The sequence below is a fragment of the Juglans microcarpa x Juglans regia genome, chromosome 1S (assembly GCF_004785595.1).
Source record: "Juglans microcarpa x Juglans regia isolate MS1-56 chromosome 1S, Jm3101_v1.0, whole genome shotgun sequence".
NCBI lineage: Eukaryota > Viridiplantae > Streptophyta > Magnoliopsida > Fagales > Juglandaceae > Juglans > Juglans microcarpa x Juglans regia.
In genome coordinates, this window is record NC_054595.1 from 24,409,204 (window position 1) to 24,429,827 (window position 20,624).

At 37.4% G+C, this 20,624-nt stretch overlaps 1 protein-coding gene and 1 long non-coding RNA gene across 3 annotated transcripts in view; one reads left to right on the plus strand and one right to left on the minus strand.

Annotated features, from left to right (window-relative positions):
- Positions 1-26: 26 nt before the first annotated feature.
- Positions 27-11,459, minus strand: LOC121247217 (oligouridylate-binding protein 1B-like). 2 transcript variants are annotated; one of them, XM_041145591.1, is made up of 13 exons: positions 11,184-11,434; positions 10,361-10,468; positions 4,416-4,477; positions 3,900-4,002; positions 3,686-3,762; positions 3,552-3,613; positions 3,369-3,456; positions 2,895-2,970; positions 2,768-2,798; positions 2,125-2,244; positions 1,833-1,918; positions 1,303-1,479; positions 27-605 (listed from the first exon to the last, which is right to left on the minus strand). In XM_041145591.1, exons 1-13 carry the CDS (start codon positions 11,283-11,285, stop codon positions 321-323), a joined length of 1,377 nt encoding a protein of 458 aa, XP_041001525.1. In that variant the 5' UTR covers positions 11,286-11,434; the 3' UTR covers positions 27-320. The 2 variants fall into 2 exon arrangements, with proteins under 2 accessions (XP_041001525.1, XP_041001526.1); XM_041145592.1 differs by lacking the exon at positions 10,361-10,468 and having other exon boundaries at positions 11,184-11,459.
- LOC121247221 overlaps positions 6,743-20,624 on the plus strand; it is a 22,259-nt gene continuing 8,377 nt past the window's right edge. Inside the window, exons 1-2 of the long non-coding RNA XR_005937236.1 lie at positions 6,743-6,874; positions 18,635-18,641. This is a non-coding gene — a long non-coding RNA (uncharacterized LOC121247221). The remainder of the gene's footprint in view (positions 6,875-18,634; positions 18,642-20,624) is intronic.

A 20,624-nucleotide genomic window follows, 5' to 3' on the forward strand; every position in this document is an offset into this window, starting at 1 on the left:
ACAAATGATGCATGGGTAGATTCCAGTTACTCTGAAAAGCCTTAAAGAGAGACTATGGTTTGTATTCCCTCTAATAATATCATTAATCACTCATCATCACTACAAAGTAGAAAACACAACATACATCATGATACATATATCCAAACAGAAAGCAAGCATATGAAATGATATAGGGTAACAACAACCTCACCGTTGGAGAACGGGGGAAAAAGAAGAAGAAGATAATATAAAAGCTTCCTAGAGGATTACAAACTGAAATAAATTCTGCAGAAAGCAGGATATAAGAGTTTCACCATATAACCAAACTCTCATTGCGTATACTACTGGTAGTACATGAGCTGCTGGGCAGCAGCAACATTCTGGAACCCACCATCATATATAGCCTGGCTTGCTCCAGCAGCACCCATGCCCATTGCTGCCTGCTTAAGAGGGTGCTGCCCCTGAGGGTGCATAAGAGCATGAACTCCACCCATTTTGCTCATGGCTAGTTGCCGCTCATAGGCCAAAATATCAGTGGCAGAAAGGCCAGGTAAAGGTGCAGCTGCAGGTGGGGGGAGTGGGTTTGAAGTTGTTCCTGGTGGTGTCGGCTTGCTACCCCAAGAGCACTACAAACAAGGAGAAACCGATTTAAGGGTCAATATACCCAGTCCCCAATTAATCAGAGGGAGAGAATATATATATATATATATATATATATATAGAACAATTCTATTAAAGATTCCCAAACCATCTGCCAAATGATATTTTAGTTCATCCAGAAATTGTAACGCAAAGACAAAATATATATATATATATATATGTGAAAATCTCAAAAATTCTACTATCATGAAGAATTAATACAAATATTAGCACCAAAAGTATTACAGTTACCATAGATTTTAATTTTTCATGGGAGTATTTTACTGATTTATCGATCATTGAAAAGACAGTGTTATGTGGCGTACATCAAAACACTAAAAACAGCATTTTGCATTACCAAATATTGAGATATCAATACCAACAGCAATTGAAAAAAAAAAAAAGGCTACTGAATCTGAAGATAAGCCCGGCCACATAAAACTTACGAGAGAGTAGGTGAAAGAGAAGAGAGAGAAGTCTGAACACCCCCCCCTAACAAATCTAGCATAAGCATGTCCTTTCATTCATAAATCATATAACAATGACCCAAGTTGTCTAGCAAAGACATCTTTACCAGCCAGGGATGCCTTGGCATGAGTATTGTACCACTGCAAGCATGGGCAAGTATAATCTATATCCTTCTGTGGCGACAATATAGCCTTACTAAAAAGCGGGAAAACACACCTTAATTTGTTTGCCACAAAGATATGACTGAGTATTTCCCATCTGAATAGCCAGGGCTGCCTCAGCATGAGTACTGTATCTCACAAAACCAAAGCCTTTATCTCGCTGGACCCGGACCTCCTCAATAACTCCAGCACCAAGAGCATGGAAGTGGCGATGAAGATCAAGCTGAGTGACCTGCAATCATGAAAAAATATAATTACTTGGAGACGGATTTTTAAAAGCCTGAAAAACTAAAACCTACATATCCAAAAGGATACAGATAATTCCAAGGAACATGCAGAACTGATTAGAAAGAAAATCCTATATTTCCCCCTCCCTATTCTCAGGAAATTTATGGAGTCAGTCTGAGAAGCTGGAAGGCATAAAGTGCAGAAATTCACCTCATTGCTGTAACCCACAGTAAGTATATAGAACTTTCACAACCACAGCAGAACAAATACTAATTTGTATCTGTGAGCATGCAGTGTATGTGTGCACATGTAAATGAACAAAACAACGAACTGATATACAAAGGGATGGTATCTTGCCTCTGAAGAAATATTGCCCACATAAACAGTGGTATACTGAGGGTTATTCTCTGGAGCGTCATTATTTGCCGTCTCTTTGCCATCTTCTGCACAATGAAGATACAAAGCAAAGGATTTTCATATGCTTAGCACAACAACAGTTAGTCATGAAGTCTGAGGGGAATTGACAAAAATTTGAACTTAGGTAGGCCAAAATCTGCGGTCCCACCATCCAGTCCCCCGAAAAGAGCATAATTATAAAGAGACTGGACTGGTAACAGTATAATGGTGATCCACACCCAACTGGACTCACCTGATGAACCATTTGTTAGTTCTACCACACTTTTGGCATCCGAGCTCTGCTTGTCTTCATTGGAACCAGCACCTTTTGTGGCCCAGTTGCAGCGTATCTGTCTACTGCCAAGCCACTTCCCTGAAAAATTAATCCCGCACTTCACATTATGGTCACAAAGAATAGATACAAGAAATATACAAGGTATATGTCTTGAACGGAAACAATATGCACAGCGCAGGGACATTTTTTTTTATAGGTACACGGCATGGATACATGAAAGAAGTAACCCTTCCATGTGTAAACACTTTGATCAATTTTTTTACTTGTCAAAAAAAGAAATAACTCTAGAGATTATAATATTAGTACTAATAATGCTTTATTTTCTTAATTTGATTTACTAAATCTAATCCCTTTTTTCGCACTAAATTTGAGAGTCTCAGCTGTTTTAAATGGATTCGATTCTTGTGTACTTAGGCTATGCCTATCATTATTTAATAAAATTGTTTACTTATAAAAAAAAATTAAATGGATTCAAGAAAATGAGCTAAATCCACAGTTTTACCTCAGGGTATCACCCAAAATAAAGCATCTTAAAGATAATAATTGCAGCTTCATTACAGCAGAACAAAGAAAATATAAAATATAACAAGATAATCCTTACCCGTTAAGTCATTTATTGCACTTTGTGCATCCTGAGTAGACAGGAAAAATGTCAAAACTATGGTAATGAACAACATCACAACAGAAAAGAAATGCAAAATACAAGCAGACACTAACAAAAGCATCACCTGTTGGCTCCGGAAAGAAACAAACCCAAATCCTCTTGACCGCCCAGTCTTCTGATCCCACATAACCCTTGCATCTCTGAAACCGGCAACTATTAGATTAAGCCCCAGTTTGGATTGGAAACTCATCTCAACTCATCTCATCATTACAATTTACCCAAATTTCCACACAAAATATAATAAAAAATTCAACTTTTTCAGATCACAAAACAATAATAATATTAAAAAATAATAGTCTAACAATATTTTATTCAATTCATCTCAACTCATCTCAACTCATCTTTGAATCCAAATAGAGCCTAAGTGCACCCAATAAGGCATGAAGTATTATTGTAAGCATCACACATCATGAATATGGTTGTTTACTAATGAATTTTGTATTCCCGGAAGTTCTAAAAAGTTTCTTCAAGCATCTTAGTCTACCCAGAAGGAAAAGAAGAAGAAGAATCCAGGAGGAATCAGAGATCTGAAGCTTACGAACAACTAGGATAAACAGAGAAGCAGGCAAATAATGTAGCATCTGTAACCTCAGGGCTGAGATCACCCACAAATATGTTGTAGTGACCTGCACAGCATTACTACAAGTAAAATAAAGAGCCCGTGCTTATAAATGCAAACTGATTGCATGTATAAAAGTGCAAGTGTGAAAAAAGCATCAACCTGATGTATCCTCCCTCTGACCACTAGCATATGCCCAATTAACTTTGATAGGCTGCCCAAACCTGAAAATCACGTAAAAAGATGTAAGAGAGAACCAAAAGACAGATCAAAAAAATATTGAGCATTTCACTTACAGATGCCTCCCATTCAGATGCAATATAGCAAGAGCAGCTGATCTGCGATCGAAGTAGTGAACAAAACCATATGATGACTGCAAAAGCAGAGAAAACAACAAAATTTTGTTAAGTTGTCAGTTGAATTAAGTTTGAAGAACTCAGGAATGGAGTATAAACCAATTCAAATACCCAAAAAGGAAAGGATAACCATCTAAGATAAGTGAAAAGCTACCTTCTCCTTTCTAATAAGCTTGCAGTTTTCCACGGGACCAGTACTCGCAAAAACTTCTTGGAGAAGTGGTTCTGTTACTTGTGTATGAATGTTTCCCACGTATCTGTGGTTCAATAGTAAAAAGATTATCTTTACTTCTCAAAAGAAATAACAGTAAAGAGATTAAGAGCTGTAGATGATTGTTGGGGGCGGGGGGGGACAAAATATATCTACTCAATCTCATTCTCAAAACAAGCTATAACCCACACCTAATCATAATACTTAATACCATCCTGAATGACTTTAGTGGCATAGGTTAAAAAAGGTAATAAATAAATAAAAATGATAGCCCTTCGTATAGCTCAAGAGACTCAAAGGAGAGTTACTATCAGTTTCTGGTTAAGGAATATGAAAGTGGCGTGAACAGGCTCACAAGTGTGAAGGTTAATCAAGCTTTAAGAAACAAGCACGAAATCAAACCAAAAAAAAAAAAAAAAAAACAAAGATAAACAGAACATTGTCTAGACAAACACTCACACACTGCGGCAAGTACTTGGATCAAAACCAGGAGGCAGATTTCCACTTGGAATTGGCTCAATCTGCAAAACCAAAATGTGAAAAAAGAAAAGAAAATAAAAAGAACAAAATAAAACAAAAATATCGCTCTACCAACATAAGACCATTTCAATCCAAGGATTAAACCAAATTGAGTAAGGTATTTGCCACATTTCAAAAGAAAAGAACTAGACGCAGACCGACCTAAAGCACGTAAGAAAATAGAGTTCCCTTGTTCAACCTAAAACAAGACTATACCTAGAAACTTCCATAGGATGCTCAGCTTTTGGACATTATGTTATTCAAATGCTTTGGTTTCCACTTCCATTTCCAAAATACTACATGCCATGATCAAGTTGAGAGAATAGAAACACATTTTCCCCTTTTCTGGCAGAAAACTGAATCCTACAGCATTTGTGGCTACAAATTCAGGTTCAAATAATAATCGAAGATTAAAAATATAAAAATCTGAGCTAGAATGAGCTTATTTCTCCAAACAAAAAAAGCCATTAATGATGATGTGATACAGGAAGCAAAAGGCTTGTTTCTTCTATTTTAGTTACGCTTTCTTTTAGGAATTAGGGGTGCTTTTGTAAACTCATCATTTCTGATATAGGCTTTGCTCTTGATCCATTAGGCTTTATTTTGGGCGTACTATGGATTTTACTAGTTAACTGGTATGGGATGGCATTCAAAGCCCAAAAAGTCCAAGTCCTATTACCATTTGGTACCAGTTATCTATTTATATAGGAGTCAAGTCTCATATTGGCTCCTTACTAATTATAACATTGATTGAGTACAGTAATGGAAAAGTTAATTTCGAAGCCACAAAACGCATTTGTCAAAGGTAGACATATCCTAGATCGGTCTTAATTGCAAAAGAAGTTTTGGATGGACAACCCAAATCTAGATAACCCAGGTTACTTTGCAAATTAGACATGGAGAAAGCCTATGATCACATCAACTGGAAGTTTCTACTTTATTTACTTGCAAGATGTGGCTTTTGGGAAAAATGGCATATATGGGTAGAGTTTTGCATCTCTACAGTTTGATGCTCTATCTTGGTGAATGGCTCACCAATGGGTTTCTTCGACTCCTCCAATGGTTTGAGACAACTCTCTCCTTTACTTTTTTTATTCGTCATGGAAGCTCTCAATAAGATGATTGTGGGCCTTGTAGAAGGTGATTTTCTCTATGGTTTTTCGGTGGGGAATGGTGATTGGCTCCATTGATATTTCTCACTTGCTTTTTGGTAACGATACTCTCATCTTTTGTGGAGCAAATCTCGGGCATATCCAATTTTTGAGTTTTCTACTTCTTAGTTTTGAAGTTGTCTCGGGTTTTGAGAATCTCTCAAACTCTAAATTGGTGCTGGTGGGGGTTGTCCTTGTGATGTAAGGTATCATCTCTACCCCTGAAGTATTTTGGCTTACCTTTGGGTGCTACCTTTAAATCAGACACGATTTGGAATGGCGTGGTTGAAAAGGTGGAGCGCAAATTAACTTCTTGGAAGAGGTTGTATATGTCTAAAGGTGGTAGGCTCATTTTGATTAAAAGTACTCTTCCTAACCTACCCACCTATTTTTGTCATCCCCCCACTCCCCACAAAGGTTGCCAACCATATTAAGAAGCTACAACGGGACTTCTTGTGGAGTGGATTGAGGGAAGAGTTCAAATTTCATTTGATTAATTGGTCACTTGTATGTACTTCAATTTTTGGGGGTGGATTGGGGATCCGTAACTTATGAAATTCAACCAAGCCTTGTTGAGTAAATGGTTGTGGAGGTACTAGCACGAAGGGGGGGGGGGGGGGGCGGGGGGGCTATGGAAGTCCATTATAGATTCACAGTTTGCGGAAGCTTGGAAAGGATGGTGCTCAAATGAGTTGCGCGGCCCATATGGGGTGGATTTGTGAAAATACATTAGGAGATCTTCCGAAGACATGAACATAGTGTGGTGGGCAACGACTCTCGTGTTAGATTTTGTTTTGATAAATGGTGGAGTGAACAAAGCCTCCAAGACACCTTCCTTGCCATTTTTGAGCTCGCATGAAAAAATGATGCAGCAATAGCTGATCTCTAGGGTCTTTTCTAGTGGCTCCCCTCAATCGAATGTAGATTTCATTAGGGCAGCCCAAGATTGGGAGTTCGAGACTACCACAAAGTTCTATGCGGCATTGAATTTTGTAAGCATGACAGAGGATGCCATAGACAAGATGAGCTAGAGCCCTTCCAAGAAAGCTAAACTCACCGTAAGATCGTTCTACCAAGTTCTAATGACCTGGAATGACCATGTTCCCATGGTAGAGTATAAGGAAGACGAAAGCTCCTTCAAAAACAGTTTTTTTCGTATGGACAACATCTTTGGACAAGATCTTCACCACATATAATTGAAGGAAATGCCAAGTAATGGTGTTGGACTGGTGTACAATCTGGAGAATGGTTCCTATGTGTGGTGTATTTGGTGAGGAAAAAAATGATAGAAGCTTCGAAGATCGCAAGAGAACAATGGATGAGCTTAAAGTTTTCTGCTTTAAAACACTGTTATGGGCGGGGGGCCAATGTTTGTAATGGGCTAAATGTCCATAATTTTCTCATTTCGATTGTAAACTCTAATTAGGTTGTTCTCATGTATACTCCATGTGTACTTGAGCTTTGCTTACTTCTATGAACAAAACTTCTTGATTACCTATAAAAAAAAAAAAAACATTGACTACTCTTTTTAGAGTATAAGTTCAAATGTTGCTTGGGTTCTCCTTAGGTCACTATAATCTATATGGATGTGACGTTTACTATTCAATAGAGAACATCCTTTGCTGAAATTTCAGACCTTAAACTCTGAGCTTTGTGTGATGCAATCTTTCTCCAGTGCGTAATGCCAAGGAAGCCTTAAGCGCAATGGCTTGTAACATACAGGTCCTAGACTAAGATTTAGAATTTTTTTTTATTATTATTATTAGTAATGTTATTATTTTTAAGATCTATTTTGAGATAGTGATTGTCATTTTGTAGGATTCTTCCACCCTTCACGCCCATATGCCTCTCAGTGTTTTTTTTCCTTAATTTGGATAGTTTCCTAATTGGAAACCAACTCTCACGTCAAAAACCCTCCCATAAAATCCTCTCTTTTTCCTCTCCATCAAACCCACGAAATCCTATGACCAAAACCCCCAGTAAAATCAAATTTCCCTACACAGAGAGTCGTGACACCATTCTCACAAACTAAGCACCCACAGAAACCGCCGACCCAGAGGCAACTGCACAACCTTTCCTCTCTCAGTAAGCCATAAACACCTCTCGGTCGCTCTCTCTCTCTCTCTCTCTCTCTCTCTCTCTCTCTCTCTCTCTCTCCACTATCAATAACTAAACAGTCCTTGTGTGCTTTTGCCCATTCCTCCGTCGACCACTAGAAAAGTCGGGTCACCTCTCAAGCAACTCAAAAACTGCCGGCCGGTCGCTTTCCATCAAACCCACACCTTCTGGGTAAGCCCATGCCAGAATCTTCCTCCTCTCCTCATTGGTTTCTCCGTTTGACTCTCTCTCTCTCTCTCTCTCTCTCTCTCTCTCTCTCGTGCGCCACCATGTCCAGGGGGAGCTTTTAGTTGTGTCGTGGTGACTCCCAGCCACCCAGACCCACAGTCGCAGTTGGTTCTCCTCTCTCTTGGTAAGTATCGCACGGCTTTTGTCCCCCCCCCCCCCCAAGCCTCTATGCTTCTCTTCTTTTGCTTATTTTGTTTCAGACTTTTCCAAAAAGCCCATGCATTATTATGGGTTTTACATAAATACCTTCAACCCACTTCCCATAGCCTTTCCGTAAAACACCTCTTGAAGGAACCTTGTTCATTTACGTGGGCTAAGCATGGGTTTAAATGGAACTTGTGTTTTAAAATTAGTTTGGGCCAGATTGCATTTTTAACAGAAACTATTCTAGTGATTTTAACTGGGCTGTTTTCCTTAATTGGGGCTGGGCGGAATTTAAGTCAAGCCAAAGTTTGACTTAAATAAATATAGTAGTCATAGACTTATTTGTTATCAGAAAATATTTATAGGATTTAAAGTATATTTTAAAGCATACTATTGGGTCTATTATTTTAGTTAATAGTCCCATTGTCTATTTAGTCTGATTTTAATAAAATTATTATGTCATACTTTAAATAGAAAATCAAGGAATATTTTATGATTTTTAAATAATATTACTATCTATTAACCTTAGTATAACTAAATATGTATTAAATTATCTCTGTGGTATGATTTTAAGTAATTAGCATGTTACAACACGTTTTTCTAGAAACGTTAGTGACGATTAGTGTCTTGTATAGGCCACGAGCTACGACGTGAGATTGTGGAAGCAACGCTAAGAGGTAAGTAGCATGATCATAATTATATGTGTGCTGTAATTTTTTTTTTTTTTGATAAGTAAAAATATTGTATATATCAAAAGGAGAAACCAAGTATATGTGTGCTGTAATTATTCTGATTGTGCATAAAAATGTGACGTTACCTACGCTACGCTACAAGCTAAGTCAAGGTTAGGCCCCTTTGCACGAATCTCGATGAATTTTGATGATATGCTTATGATGCTATGTTGGTATGGATTGTTAGATGGATGAGATGTTATGAAAATCACATGTATACCATGTAATGTTCATGTAATATTTAAATCATGTATGCCATGTAATGTTCATGTAATATTTAGATCATGTTATGCCATGCCTATGTTATGCGATGTGGTGGTAAAATTCATATTAATATGCCATGTATAATGTTATGCCATGCACAAGAGTATGCCATGCCTGGTAAATTCATGAAGTCAAACATGTTCTCATGCATCATGAAAGCTAATAGAAAACACATGAATGACGAGGGAACTTTAAAATTGGTCTCATGTTATGAGTGGATGTGCAAGCCACAGGCTCAAATGTGGTCCATCACAAGAAAGATATGATGTTTTGAGGTGACACGGACCCAAGTGTGCTTCATCACAGGTTATGTTATGTGGTGCCACGGACTCGGGCGTGGTTCACCATATGATATGTGATAACACGAACCCAAGCGTGTTTCACTACATGTTATGATACAATATGGGGTGCCACGGATTCAAGCGTGCTTCACCATATGATATGTGATAATACGGACTCAAGCGTGTTTCACTACATTGAATGATACGTTCTGTGGTGCCACGAACTCAAGCTTGGTTCACTAGATGTTAAGTAATAACACAGATCCAAGTGTGTTTCACTACATATTATGTTATGTTATATACGGTCAACGACAATTGGACCGATGTACATATGTAATGATGGCCAGGAGTAGATTAGTTCAGAGACTTAGATTGGAATAAGTGTTACTTCCACAAGGATTTAGTCTATGATTATGATATTTGAACAAGTGATCACCACATAGAACCAGTTTATGCCTTTTTATTATGTTTTCAGCTTTATGTTATCAAAGACTGTTTTATTAAGTTAGTTTGATCATTCAATAAATGAGGTATTTTCATGATTTCGATTCTCTTCACCGGGCATTATGTTATGAATGTTCATAATATTCCCAATCTAAGGGAAGGGGTGTTACATGGCTACAATTTACTTCCAAGTGCATGAAAGGCAAAAAGAAATGATATTTTGCCATAAAAAGGGTATTATGTCCAAAAATGAATGTGTCAAGGTGGTTTTAGCAATGATGGCGAGCAATGAAATATAATGCCAAAAAATTAAATTTCATTGAAAAATTTTCATGCAAAAAAATGGAGGAAAAATCAAATATGGCCCTTGATAATTTTAAAATTACAGATGAAAAATGCTACTTTAGTGCTGTTCAAACTGATTGATACTGTCATATCACAGGAATTTTCTACTCTAGCCACTGCCCACCACTTCCAACCTGGTTAAATGCTACCAAATCGAAACTTTAAGGTCGACTACCAACATCACTTATTGGGTCCTTTTCCATATTCTGTGTGAGAGAGAGAAAGAGAGAGAGAGAGAGAGAATTCTGCACAACTTTACAAAATAGTAGCCAAGAGCAACCAAGCAGCTATTGACATGAACAACACAACCACAAAGACTCTCAATGCATGTGAAAAGGAATAGAATCTCAATGATTTACTAGAAAATAAGATACAAAATCAAGAGAGATTCTACTAGCTAAAAAGAGGAGTTTACTCATGGTAAGGCACAGTACCTAAACCTTTCTATGATGCAATAATAGAGAAATGGTAAAGATATAACGCAAATTCATCAAAAGGCCCATAAACTTTGAAATAAGGATCTCCGGTAAAAATTCATCTGAAAAAATTATAACTTGTCTTACAGCCCACGATCAACTAAGCCTGATACGATAACATGCTCATTAGAGGATAGTGTTTCATTTCACAACACCAAAATAGCATACAGAACATCATTCAATGAATTTTAGGTCCCATTGAATTCCCGAAATTTTCACGGTAACCAGACACAGAACAAGGAAAAATTAGGTAATGTCAGATTCAAAACCCCATCCAATTCTCTCCTACCAAATAGAAATAAAGGAAACCATAGATAAACACAATACATCGGAAACCTTAGCATTCAAATACAGGTTCGAAGAAACCGAGTTAACCCTAGCTCCTACAATCCAATTCCGCCTAACCACATGCAAAACTGGTCTATCAAAAACAAAAAAGAGGCAAATCGAAGCGAAAACGAGTACAAATTGGAACCGATAATATCAAAACCGAGAATCATAGGAAGTGTTAGGATAGAGGTCGAACCTGAGGAGGAGCTAAGAGGCCAGGGTGGTAGAGAGACTGTTGTTGAAGAAGAGCTTGCTGCATCAAAGCCTGTTGCTGCTGCTTCAGCCTCTGTTGCTGCATTTTTCACGTCGATTTTCGAGAAAATCGATGCTCCTAGAAACTGAGGGTAGGGTTGGGGGACGAGGGGGGTCGGGTAAGGGCCTCGATAAAGAGAGAGAAAAATGTGACGGAAACCCAAAAAAAAAAAAAAAAAAAAAAAAAGAAAGAAAGAAAGAAAGAGCGTGGCCTCTAAAAGAGGAAAATAGAAAAATAGTGGGCAGCTATTTATAGAGAAATCTTTTTGTTGTGGATCGCGATACGATTAGTGTACATCAGCATTTCTTTATAGGAATTTTATATATCTTTCTTTTTTCTTCATTTTCTAGAATTCTATAAGGTGAGATCAAATCATCATTTTATAAGTAAAATATAATAAATTATTTTTAATTATTTATACTACATTATAAAATAATGAGAAGAAAATATTAAAAAAATAATATGGAACATTACTCTGTTTTATAATTTTAGATTGCAGACAATAATTAATAAGGGAAAGTCTGTACTATACGAATTATTTGGATAAGAGATTGAGTTTTTTCATTTTACCTTGCAAATAATTATAATAATAATAATTAAATTAGCTGCTTCAACGTGTATTTATAATATCTAATATTATTATAAGGTACATTGCAATACTTTATATTCAATTAGATAGAATATAGTAACTAACTCTATCATCTCTTCCTTTCGATTTTTTGAGAGAGAGAACCTCTTCCTTCTCTCTAGAAAATTCCATTTCAAAGAAAGTCATTGCCGAACCTCTCCTTCTCCTTTCCATTTCCACACTGTGTATACACTTTCAAAATAGTGTTTGGTCCCTCCTCCCTCCACCGGTTTGGTTTTGGTCAGATTTGCTACTTTTCGTTCGCCATCTGCCTACATGCGCCCCACCACCCTATCCTACAGCCACCGATCTATTGGGACAGAGCGGAGTGGCGCCAAAAAGATCGGCGCGTGGCCCTCACGCGCGGTTTGTTTCTACACTTGTTTCTCACTCGTCACTGAGCACCGACGTCTCCGATAATTACATGCGTCGTACCAACAGATTCATCTCGCCGAGATCTTCCAGATCTGGGCTACCACGTCTCCATCCCATCGGTGCATGTCTTCCGTGTGCCATCATAGGAGCGCAGGAACGTAGATGATCACTGGTTGCAGATGAGTCAACTCGATTCCGTGTTTTCTACTATGTTATCACTTTTCCCAATCGATGATCTCGAAGAAGGGATTGCAGATTTCTCCAAAAATCATCTCAAGACAATAAACAACAATGCACTCACCACTCTCACTGCTTTCAACAAAGATTCCACCGCCACCAACGATGGTTCCATTGTTAGCAAATTTTTGCGAACAACTTATTATCATATTTTAAAACAGCGTCCTCTTTGTAGGACATGAGTGAAGACTAATAAATTGATCGCAAAAAATTTTTTTTTTCTTTTTTATCCACCACTTTGCACTGTTGTTACTGTTCTTAAGTGTTTGTAGGAGAACCCTACCCCTTCTTCATGTATCATCTTTTATAATGAAATTTGCTTGATTGTTTAAAAAAAGAAATGAAATGAAATGAAATGATAGAATATAATGGATATGTTGATTCGGTATTGATTGTGTGCTACAAAGATCATATTTTTAGAATAACTGTGAAAAATCTCAGTTGCCAACAAAGAACACCATCCATCATCAAAGGCTTGAAGCTGAAACTAGAACATATATCCATTCTCCATGACTTCTCATTTAACATTATAATTTTATATCCTCGCCCCAAACAGCCAACACATCAACAACGATGTGAAAGTTAACATAAAAAGTATTGATTTTTATTTTTTTTTATATGATTGTAATGACCTTATAGCAAGTGGCGTGTGTACGTAAGTAGAGACAAAACTCTTTCATAAAAAAAAATTATATATGAATTTCAAGATGTTCAGCGATTTCTATTTACTTTAAAATTTGTAATCATGTTTAGATAATGAGATGTGATGAGATGATCTGTGAATAATAATAAAATGATTTGCAAATAGTAAAAAAATTATTTGAGTTAATATATTTTATAGGATTTAGGAAAGGTAAAAAAAAATATGAATAAAAATATTATAAAATAAAAATATTATTATAATATAATTTTTTAATATAATTTTTGTTTTGAGATTTGAAAAAGTTAATTATATTCTGTATTTTGTTTGGAAGTTTAGAAAAGTTGTAACTATTAGATAATTATTAGGTAATGATTAGATGAAAAAGTTAAATATTTGAAATTGACAAATATTTGTATTTTTGGTGTTTGTGTTTGTGGTGTTTTATGAGCTTGACTCAAACTTGAACACGTGCTATAAGATTCGCACCTAATCTAACCATTGAATCAATGATAGCCCTAATTCACGAGGAGCTTTTAGCACGGCAGCGAAAAAATGTAAGATGATTTTCATCAGTACTACTCATTTTTCATTGAAGGGATTATATGTATCATGTGTGTGCCATCGAAAATGCTTTAGTTATCAATAAACCATACATTTCTTTTTCACTTATTATTAATCTGTGACTGTGCAAAGCCCTCGAAACCCAAGTAGTTAATTACTGGTAAACTAGTGCCTTGCAACTAATAAATATCCTAATCAGAGCACAAAAACAAAAAAAAAACAAAAAAAAAAAAATGAAAGATGAAAAGGAAAGCAGAGGCATGTTACTGTAGATTTATTGTCTTATATCTTTTAATGTTAATCTTTTCAATACCAAGTTTGTAAAAGTTTCTAACGTTTGTTTTCTTTCCTTTTAAATTACTGATAATCAATTATAATTGGCAAAATCAAAACCTTTAAAAAAAATAACTTTATTAAGCTTACTAGATGATTCTAATACGAGGAAGTGAAGAAAATTTGTATAATTTTCCTGTTGCAATTCCATCCCATGGTTCATACACTATTGAGCTCACAACAGACCCAGCTACCTAAGGTTCCACCAGATAAAAGCATAATGGTGAAATAAACGCATATCACTCTCATTCTGTTAGGATTGTTACCATTGTCAGAATATTCTTTATTCTTTATTGCACATTGTAATATATAAATAGTACATACCGTGTATACATAATTACATTACTCTATGCCACTCTCAATATGGTATCGAGCAATGAGCCAACCCACCTCTAACGCCGAATCAGGACTTTCCCCAAACACAGATTCCACCATGCCTAGCAATATTGAAATCAACCTCGAAACCAATCCTCACCATCCTGCGAGTCCTTACTACATTCAGCCTGGGGAAGGGGCTTCAAATCCGCTCGTTCCAGACCTACTCACAACTGAGAACTATGTAACATGGGCAAGGACCATAAGATGGGCTCTGAATATCAAAAACAAACTTGGATTCATTGACCCCAAAATCCCCAAACGCTCAAATGATTCTGATCATCTACATGCCCCATGGGAACGCTGCAACAATATGATCATTACCTGGATCCATCATTCAGTTGGTTCAGAACATCGGTTGAGCATTGCTCATGCAGATTCTGCGGCCAACGTGTGGAACGACCTTTGGGACAGATTCTCAATCCAAAATGCCCCACGCATTTTCCAATTAACCAAATCTATCTCTTTTCTTAAGTAGGAAGAAGATTCTGTCAGCCAATATTATAACAAGCTCAAAAGGTTTTGGGATGAGTTGGAAATTTATGAACCCATGCCTCTTTGGACATGTGGTTTGGTGAAGACTCTCATGGAATACACACACCGCGGCAAAGTCATGCAGTTCTTTATGGGACTCAATGATTCTTATGATACTGTTCGGCCCAAATCCTACTTCATGATGCCCTCCTTGCGCTCAATCGTGTCCTCTCACTTGTTCAGCAGGAAGAACGACATAGGCAACTTCACTCACCTTTAGTGCCCATCACCATGGCTACTAGGGGACCAGTCCAACGCAATTCATCCTCCTCACGCAAGGACCTCCTCTTTTGTTCCCACTGCAACATCCCTGGACATTCTCTGGAACATTGTTTCAAAGCTAATCTTCATCTTCCATTGTGCACTCATTACCACATTCCAGGGCATAACAAAGATAAGTGTTATAAACTCAACAGTTTCCCCCTTGGCCATAAGAACCACAATAAGTATAAATCGTTTGCTAATCAATCTACTCTTGAGCAAAAACAAATCAGCCATGGACCACCTATTACTCAGGAGCAGTACAACCATTTCCTAGCTCTACTCCATCCCTCTCATCCTGCCACCTCCACACTTGCAGCAAACCACGCTCGTGTCTCCTATTCTTCCCCCGTATCTGGTATCTCTCTTTGCAATTCACTCACTCACAGCACCCATTAACAGCCACAAACACCACTTGGATAATTGACAATGGAGCTACATATCACATGATCTGTAGCCCCTCTCTTTTCGCTCACAACATTACCTCTGCTTCACACAATATTAAACTTCCAAATAGAGCCACAACAGTAGCCACTCATCTCAATGATGTTCAATTCTCTAAATCCTTAACACTAAAAAATGTCTTATGTGTACCTGCATTTTCCTTTAATTTAATTTCAGCAAAGTCCTTAGCAAATCATTTGCATTGTTGTCTAATTTTCTTCTCAGATTGTTGTTATATCAGGAACCTTTCATTTAGGATGGCGATTGGATTGGGGAAGGTGCATAATGGCTTATATCACCTCCAAATGTCGCGACCCAACCCCACTGCTCTACATTAATTTTTTGTTGCATTATGTTCAAATGCTGTCAATTCCTCCAATGTTTCCAAACTTGATGAATTTGAATTATGGCACTATCAGTTTAGGCATAACTCAATGACCTAGTGCATATTAAATGACATTTACAAAGACAATTCTAGACCCAAAGTGATCCCTAAAACTCCCAATGAAATTTGCCCAATTGCAAAGCAGCATAAGCTACATTTTCCTCCATCTAACATCATGGCAACAAAGCCTTTTGATCTTATCTCGACAGACATTTGTGGTCCAAATAGAACACATGTATACATGGTGCCCGATATTTCCTTACAATTGTTGATCATTATACCCGTTGCACTTGGATTTACATCCTTCAAACCAAATCAGAGGCTCGAAAATCTCTCCAGAACTTTTTTCTCTCTAGTCGAAACTCAAATAAAAAAAATTAGAATCGATAATGGAGCTGAATTTCACATGCCAAATTATCTTCAATCCAAAGGTGTCATACATCAATTAACATGTGTTGCAACACCCCAACAAAACGCTTTAGCCGAACGCAAATATCAGCACATTCCCAATGTTGCAAGGGCCTTAAAGTTTCAATCTGGCCTTTCCATGCATTATTGGCCTGACTTCATCACCACTGCCGTTTACTTGATAAACCAAACCCCTACTCCTCTCCTTCTTTTCAAGTCTCATTTCGAACTTCTCTATAACACCAAACCCACCCACTCACATCTCAAAGTATTCGGCTGCCTATGTTTTACCTCTACAAACAACCATGATCGCTCCAAATTTAACTCAAGAGCTCGCGATACTTGTTCCTTGGTTACCCGTATGGTGTCAAAGGCTACGAGCTTCTCGATCTCAATACCAACTAGATATTTCTATCCCGTGATGTCATATTCCATAAAGCTATTTTCCCTTTCAAACAACCGCCAAACAATTGCCCACAATTATCCTCACTTCGATACATTGCCTCTCCGCATATTCCATATCCTACACCTCCCAATATAACAATCCAATCTTCTTAGCCTCACATCACTCCTACTCCCTCCAACCCTTCCACTTCAACCAACTCTTCCTCACCCATTGGCACAACAATCCAGATTCACCCAGCTACCGAAACTTCATCTTCCACTAGCTTCCCAAGATGTTCCACCAGACTCAAAAAAAGCTCCAGCCTATCTCAAAGATTTCCATTGTCAGCAAGCTATTGTACCAGCCTCTCTCCAATCAGTACTTGAGCATGAAGATCACGGTTCTTTCAACAATTCGAAGGTAAATTTTCCTCTCTCCTTTATTCTCTCTTATCACACCCTCTCACCCTCCTTCAAAGCCTTCACCACCTTTATTTCCATGCACACTGAGCCAACCTCTTATACATAAGCTATCAAAGAACCCATATGGCTTGCAGCAATGGAGTAAGAGCTCACTACTCTCGAGCTTAATGAGACATGGTCCATGGTCGATCTCTCTCCTGGAAAGAAGCCGATTTCATGCAAATGGATTTATAAACACAAATTCAATGCTGACGGGTCCATCAAACCAGCCAAAGTCAGATTGGTCGCAAAGGGATTCACACAATGTGAAGGTATCGATTTCCATGACACTTTTTCCCCGGTTGCTAAATTGGTCTCTATCCATTGCCTTCTTGTAGTGGCTGCCATCAAAGGTTGGGATCTCCAACAGTTGGATGTCAATAACGCATTTCTATATGGAGAGCTCGATGAAGAATTGTACATGAAGCCTCTCCCTGGGCATCCCTCAACTACACAAATACTTTCTTCACATGGAAATAACTCGCTCCAAGGTAGGCATTCAGCTCTGCTAGCGCTAGTATGCGCTAGACATACTCTCTGAAATAGGCTTACTGGAGCCAAGTCATCCCCCTTACCCATGGAACCGAATATCAAACTAATCAAGGATGATGGAGACGTATTCCATGACCCCTCTCTGCACAAGAAATTAGTTGGCAAATTTCTCTATCTCACCAACACAAGACCGAACCTGAATTACAGTGTTAATTTGCTCAGCCAGTTTGTGGAGAAGCCACGAGTTCCTCACTACAATGCCATCCTCAAGATCCTCAAATATATCAAGGGCACCCCAGGTTAGGGCATATTCTTCTCTAGCAACTCCAAGATTGAACGCATTGCATATTCTGATGCTAATTGGGCCAATTGTCCTGACACATGCAAATCCACAAATGGCTTCTATGTATTTCTCGGTCATTCCCTCATTTCCTGGAAGTCAAAGAAGCAGAACACCATCTCCCGTTCTTCGACTGAATCGGAATACCGAGCCATGGCTGTCGTTGCTTGTGAACTTACATGTTTGCGATACTTTCTACATGACTTGCACATTGACATTTTAGCACCTGCAACCTTGTATTGTGATAACTTAGTAGCATTGCACATTACTGCAAATCCTATGTTTTATGAATGAACGAAGCACATCGAACTTGACTGCTACCATGTTCGAGACAAGATATTAGCTAGCCAAATCTCCATTGCACACGTTCCTTCCTCTGCTCAATTGGCGGATTTGCTCACTAAACTGATACATTCTCCAAAATTTAATCAATTGTTATCCAAGATGGGAGTAATCAGCATTTACTCTCCATCTTACAGGGGGATATTGAGCCACAACAGACCCAGCTACCCAAGGTTCCACCAGATAAAAGTATAGTGGTGAAATAAACGTATGTCACTCTCATTCTGTTATGATTGTTAGCACTGTCAGAATATTCTTTATTGCACATTGTAATCTATAAATAATACATACCGTGTATACATAATTACATTACTCGAATATCCTCTATGCCACTCTCAATATACATTTTCATCCCCACCAAACACCCTGCTCTCTACCTCTCCCCATGACCAACATCATCTTTTTTTTTTTTCCTGAACCTAAACTAATCATAATTTAGCTCAACAAAGTCATAAACAAACTATGCTCTCCTAAATTTGTTTTGTAAGATAATTATTCAACATAACTATGCTATCCAAGTAAACTGAGGGTAATATTCAACATAAGACGCTGAGGTATCGCAAACAGCAGTATAATCAAAATCTGCCAACAAACAGTCTTAGTAAAAATGAAATCAGAACACCTTCCACAATCATACCTTAGAAAGAAACCCATCATTAGCAAGCTTATAATTACTGTCTTCATGATCCTTTGGTACTACTCTTTCATCTAGCCAAAAGACATGTCATTTCAACCATTCAATTGAATTAATGCATGGAGTTTCCTATAGCTTCCTGAAATCTCAATGTCAAGCAATTACCAAACGATTCCTTATTTATTGAGAAGCTTATACAAATGATCTATTACCCTGCAATTCAATAAAACCATGTAATGGGAAATGAGAGATCATTTTAACTTGTGTATAGAACACTGTTTAAAAAAAACCCAAAAAACAAAAAACTCACCTCAACCAAGTAAAACTAAGATTGAAATCGGAAAATGGAGATTTTTGCATCAACTTCATTTGGTCCATAACAACCAATAAACCCATGACACAGTTTTCTTTCTTTCTTCCTCTCCTACGTTCTCTTCACAACCAGATAGACCGCTAAACCCATACCCAAAAATAAAAGCAGATCATCAGCATGCATATTAGATTCTTAATTTGATTTAGCTTATACCTAGCTAGCAGCTTCATGTCTCAAACTTGAATTGAACTGCTAAATTGTCACTTTATATCATGCTAGCCTGATGGTAATTTCTTGTCACTTTATATCGTTAAATTGATTGAACTATACCAATTTATAGTAAAAGTGCTTGAGCTAATACAACATAAGATGATTGAACTATAGCAACCTCTAACTGCCTCTAAATTATCTTGTGTAAATGGTTAATGGTTAAATTATATGATTTGGACTTGTTGTACGAGTTTCTATTGATGGGATTCTTTTATTTTTTTTGTTAGCCGCAAAGAAACACTATCGTTTTTTACTCTAGTGAAACCTAGCTTTGCCAACCAATGATTGAGAGTCAAGAAAGTGTAATTAACAATGCTAACGATGTCACGCACTCTTATACGGGTGATTTTGTTGGCATGATCTTTAAATCAAGTTTTTAAGTCAATGTTTTATCATATTTACAGATGTAACTTGGAGTGGATGGACCACAGTTGGATAGCTTGTCTGGGACACAACCGGACCTGTATGTACATGTGGTTGGGGATATCAAAGTAGATCACTCAGAGGAGTGATGTAATCTGGTCTTGCGGTTTATTGTAGCAAATTATATGATGTGAAGATATATTGATGAAGATTTTATTCGTAGACCCTTGTTTTATGCGATACATATTAAAAGAGTTAAGAGTACTGGTTGAAGCACTTTTTGATGATGAGTAATGGGTCTTTTGTACACTTTTTTCATGTATAAACAACAATCTATATGCACTGGTGAATATGGTTACTAGTGATGATCTTTGTCCAACGTATACCCTTAATTTCATGTGCCATTTTTGTAGACACTTTTTATGTCTACATGCATACATATTACAAGTACTTGATTTCTAGGAAGAAGCAAATGCATGATAGACTTTTTTTTTTTATTAAGGAATTTATTCATATTTTCTATTTAATTTGACAAGCAGATAGTAGTTATATGCCCTTTCCTATATCTATGTCCGATGACACAAGTAGATCGGGATTTGT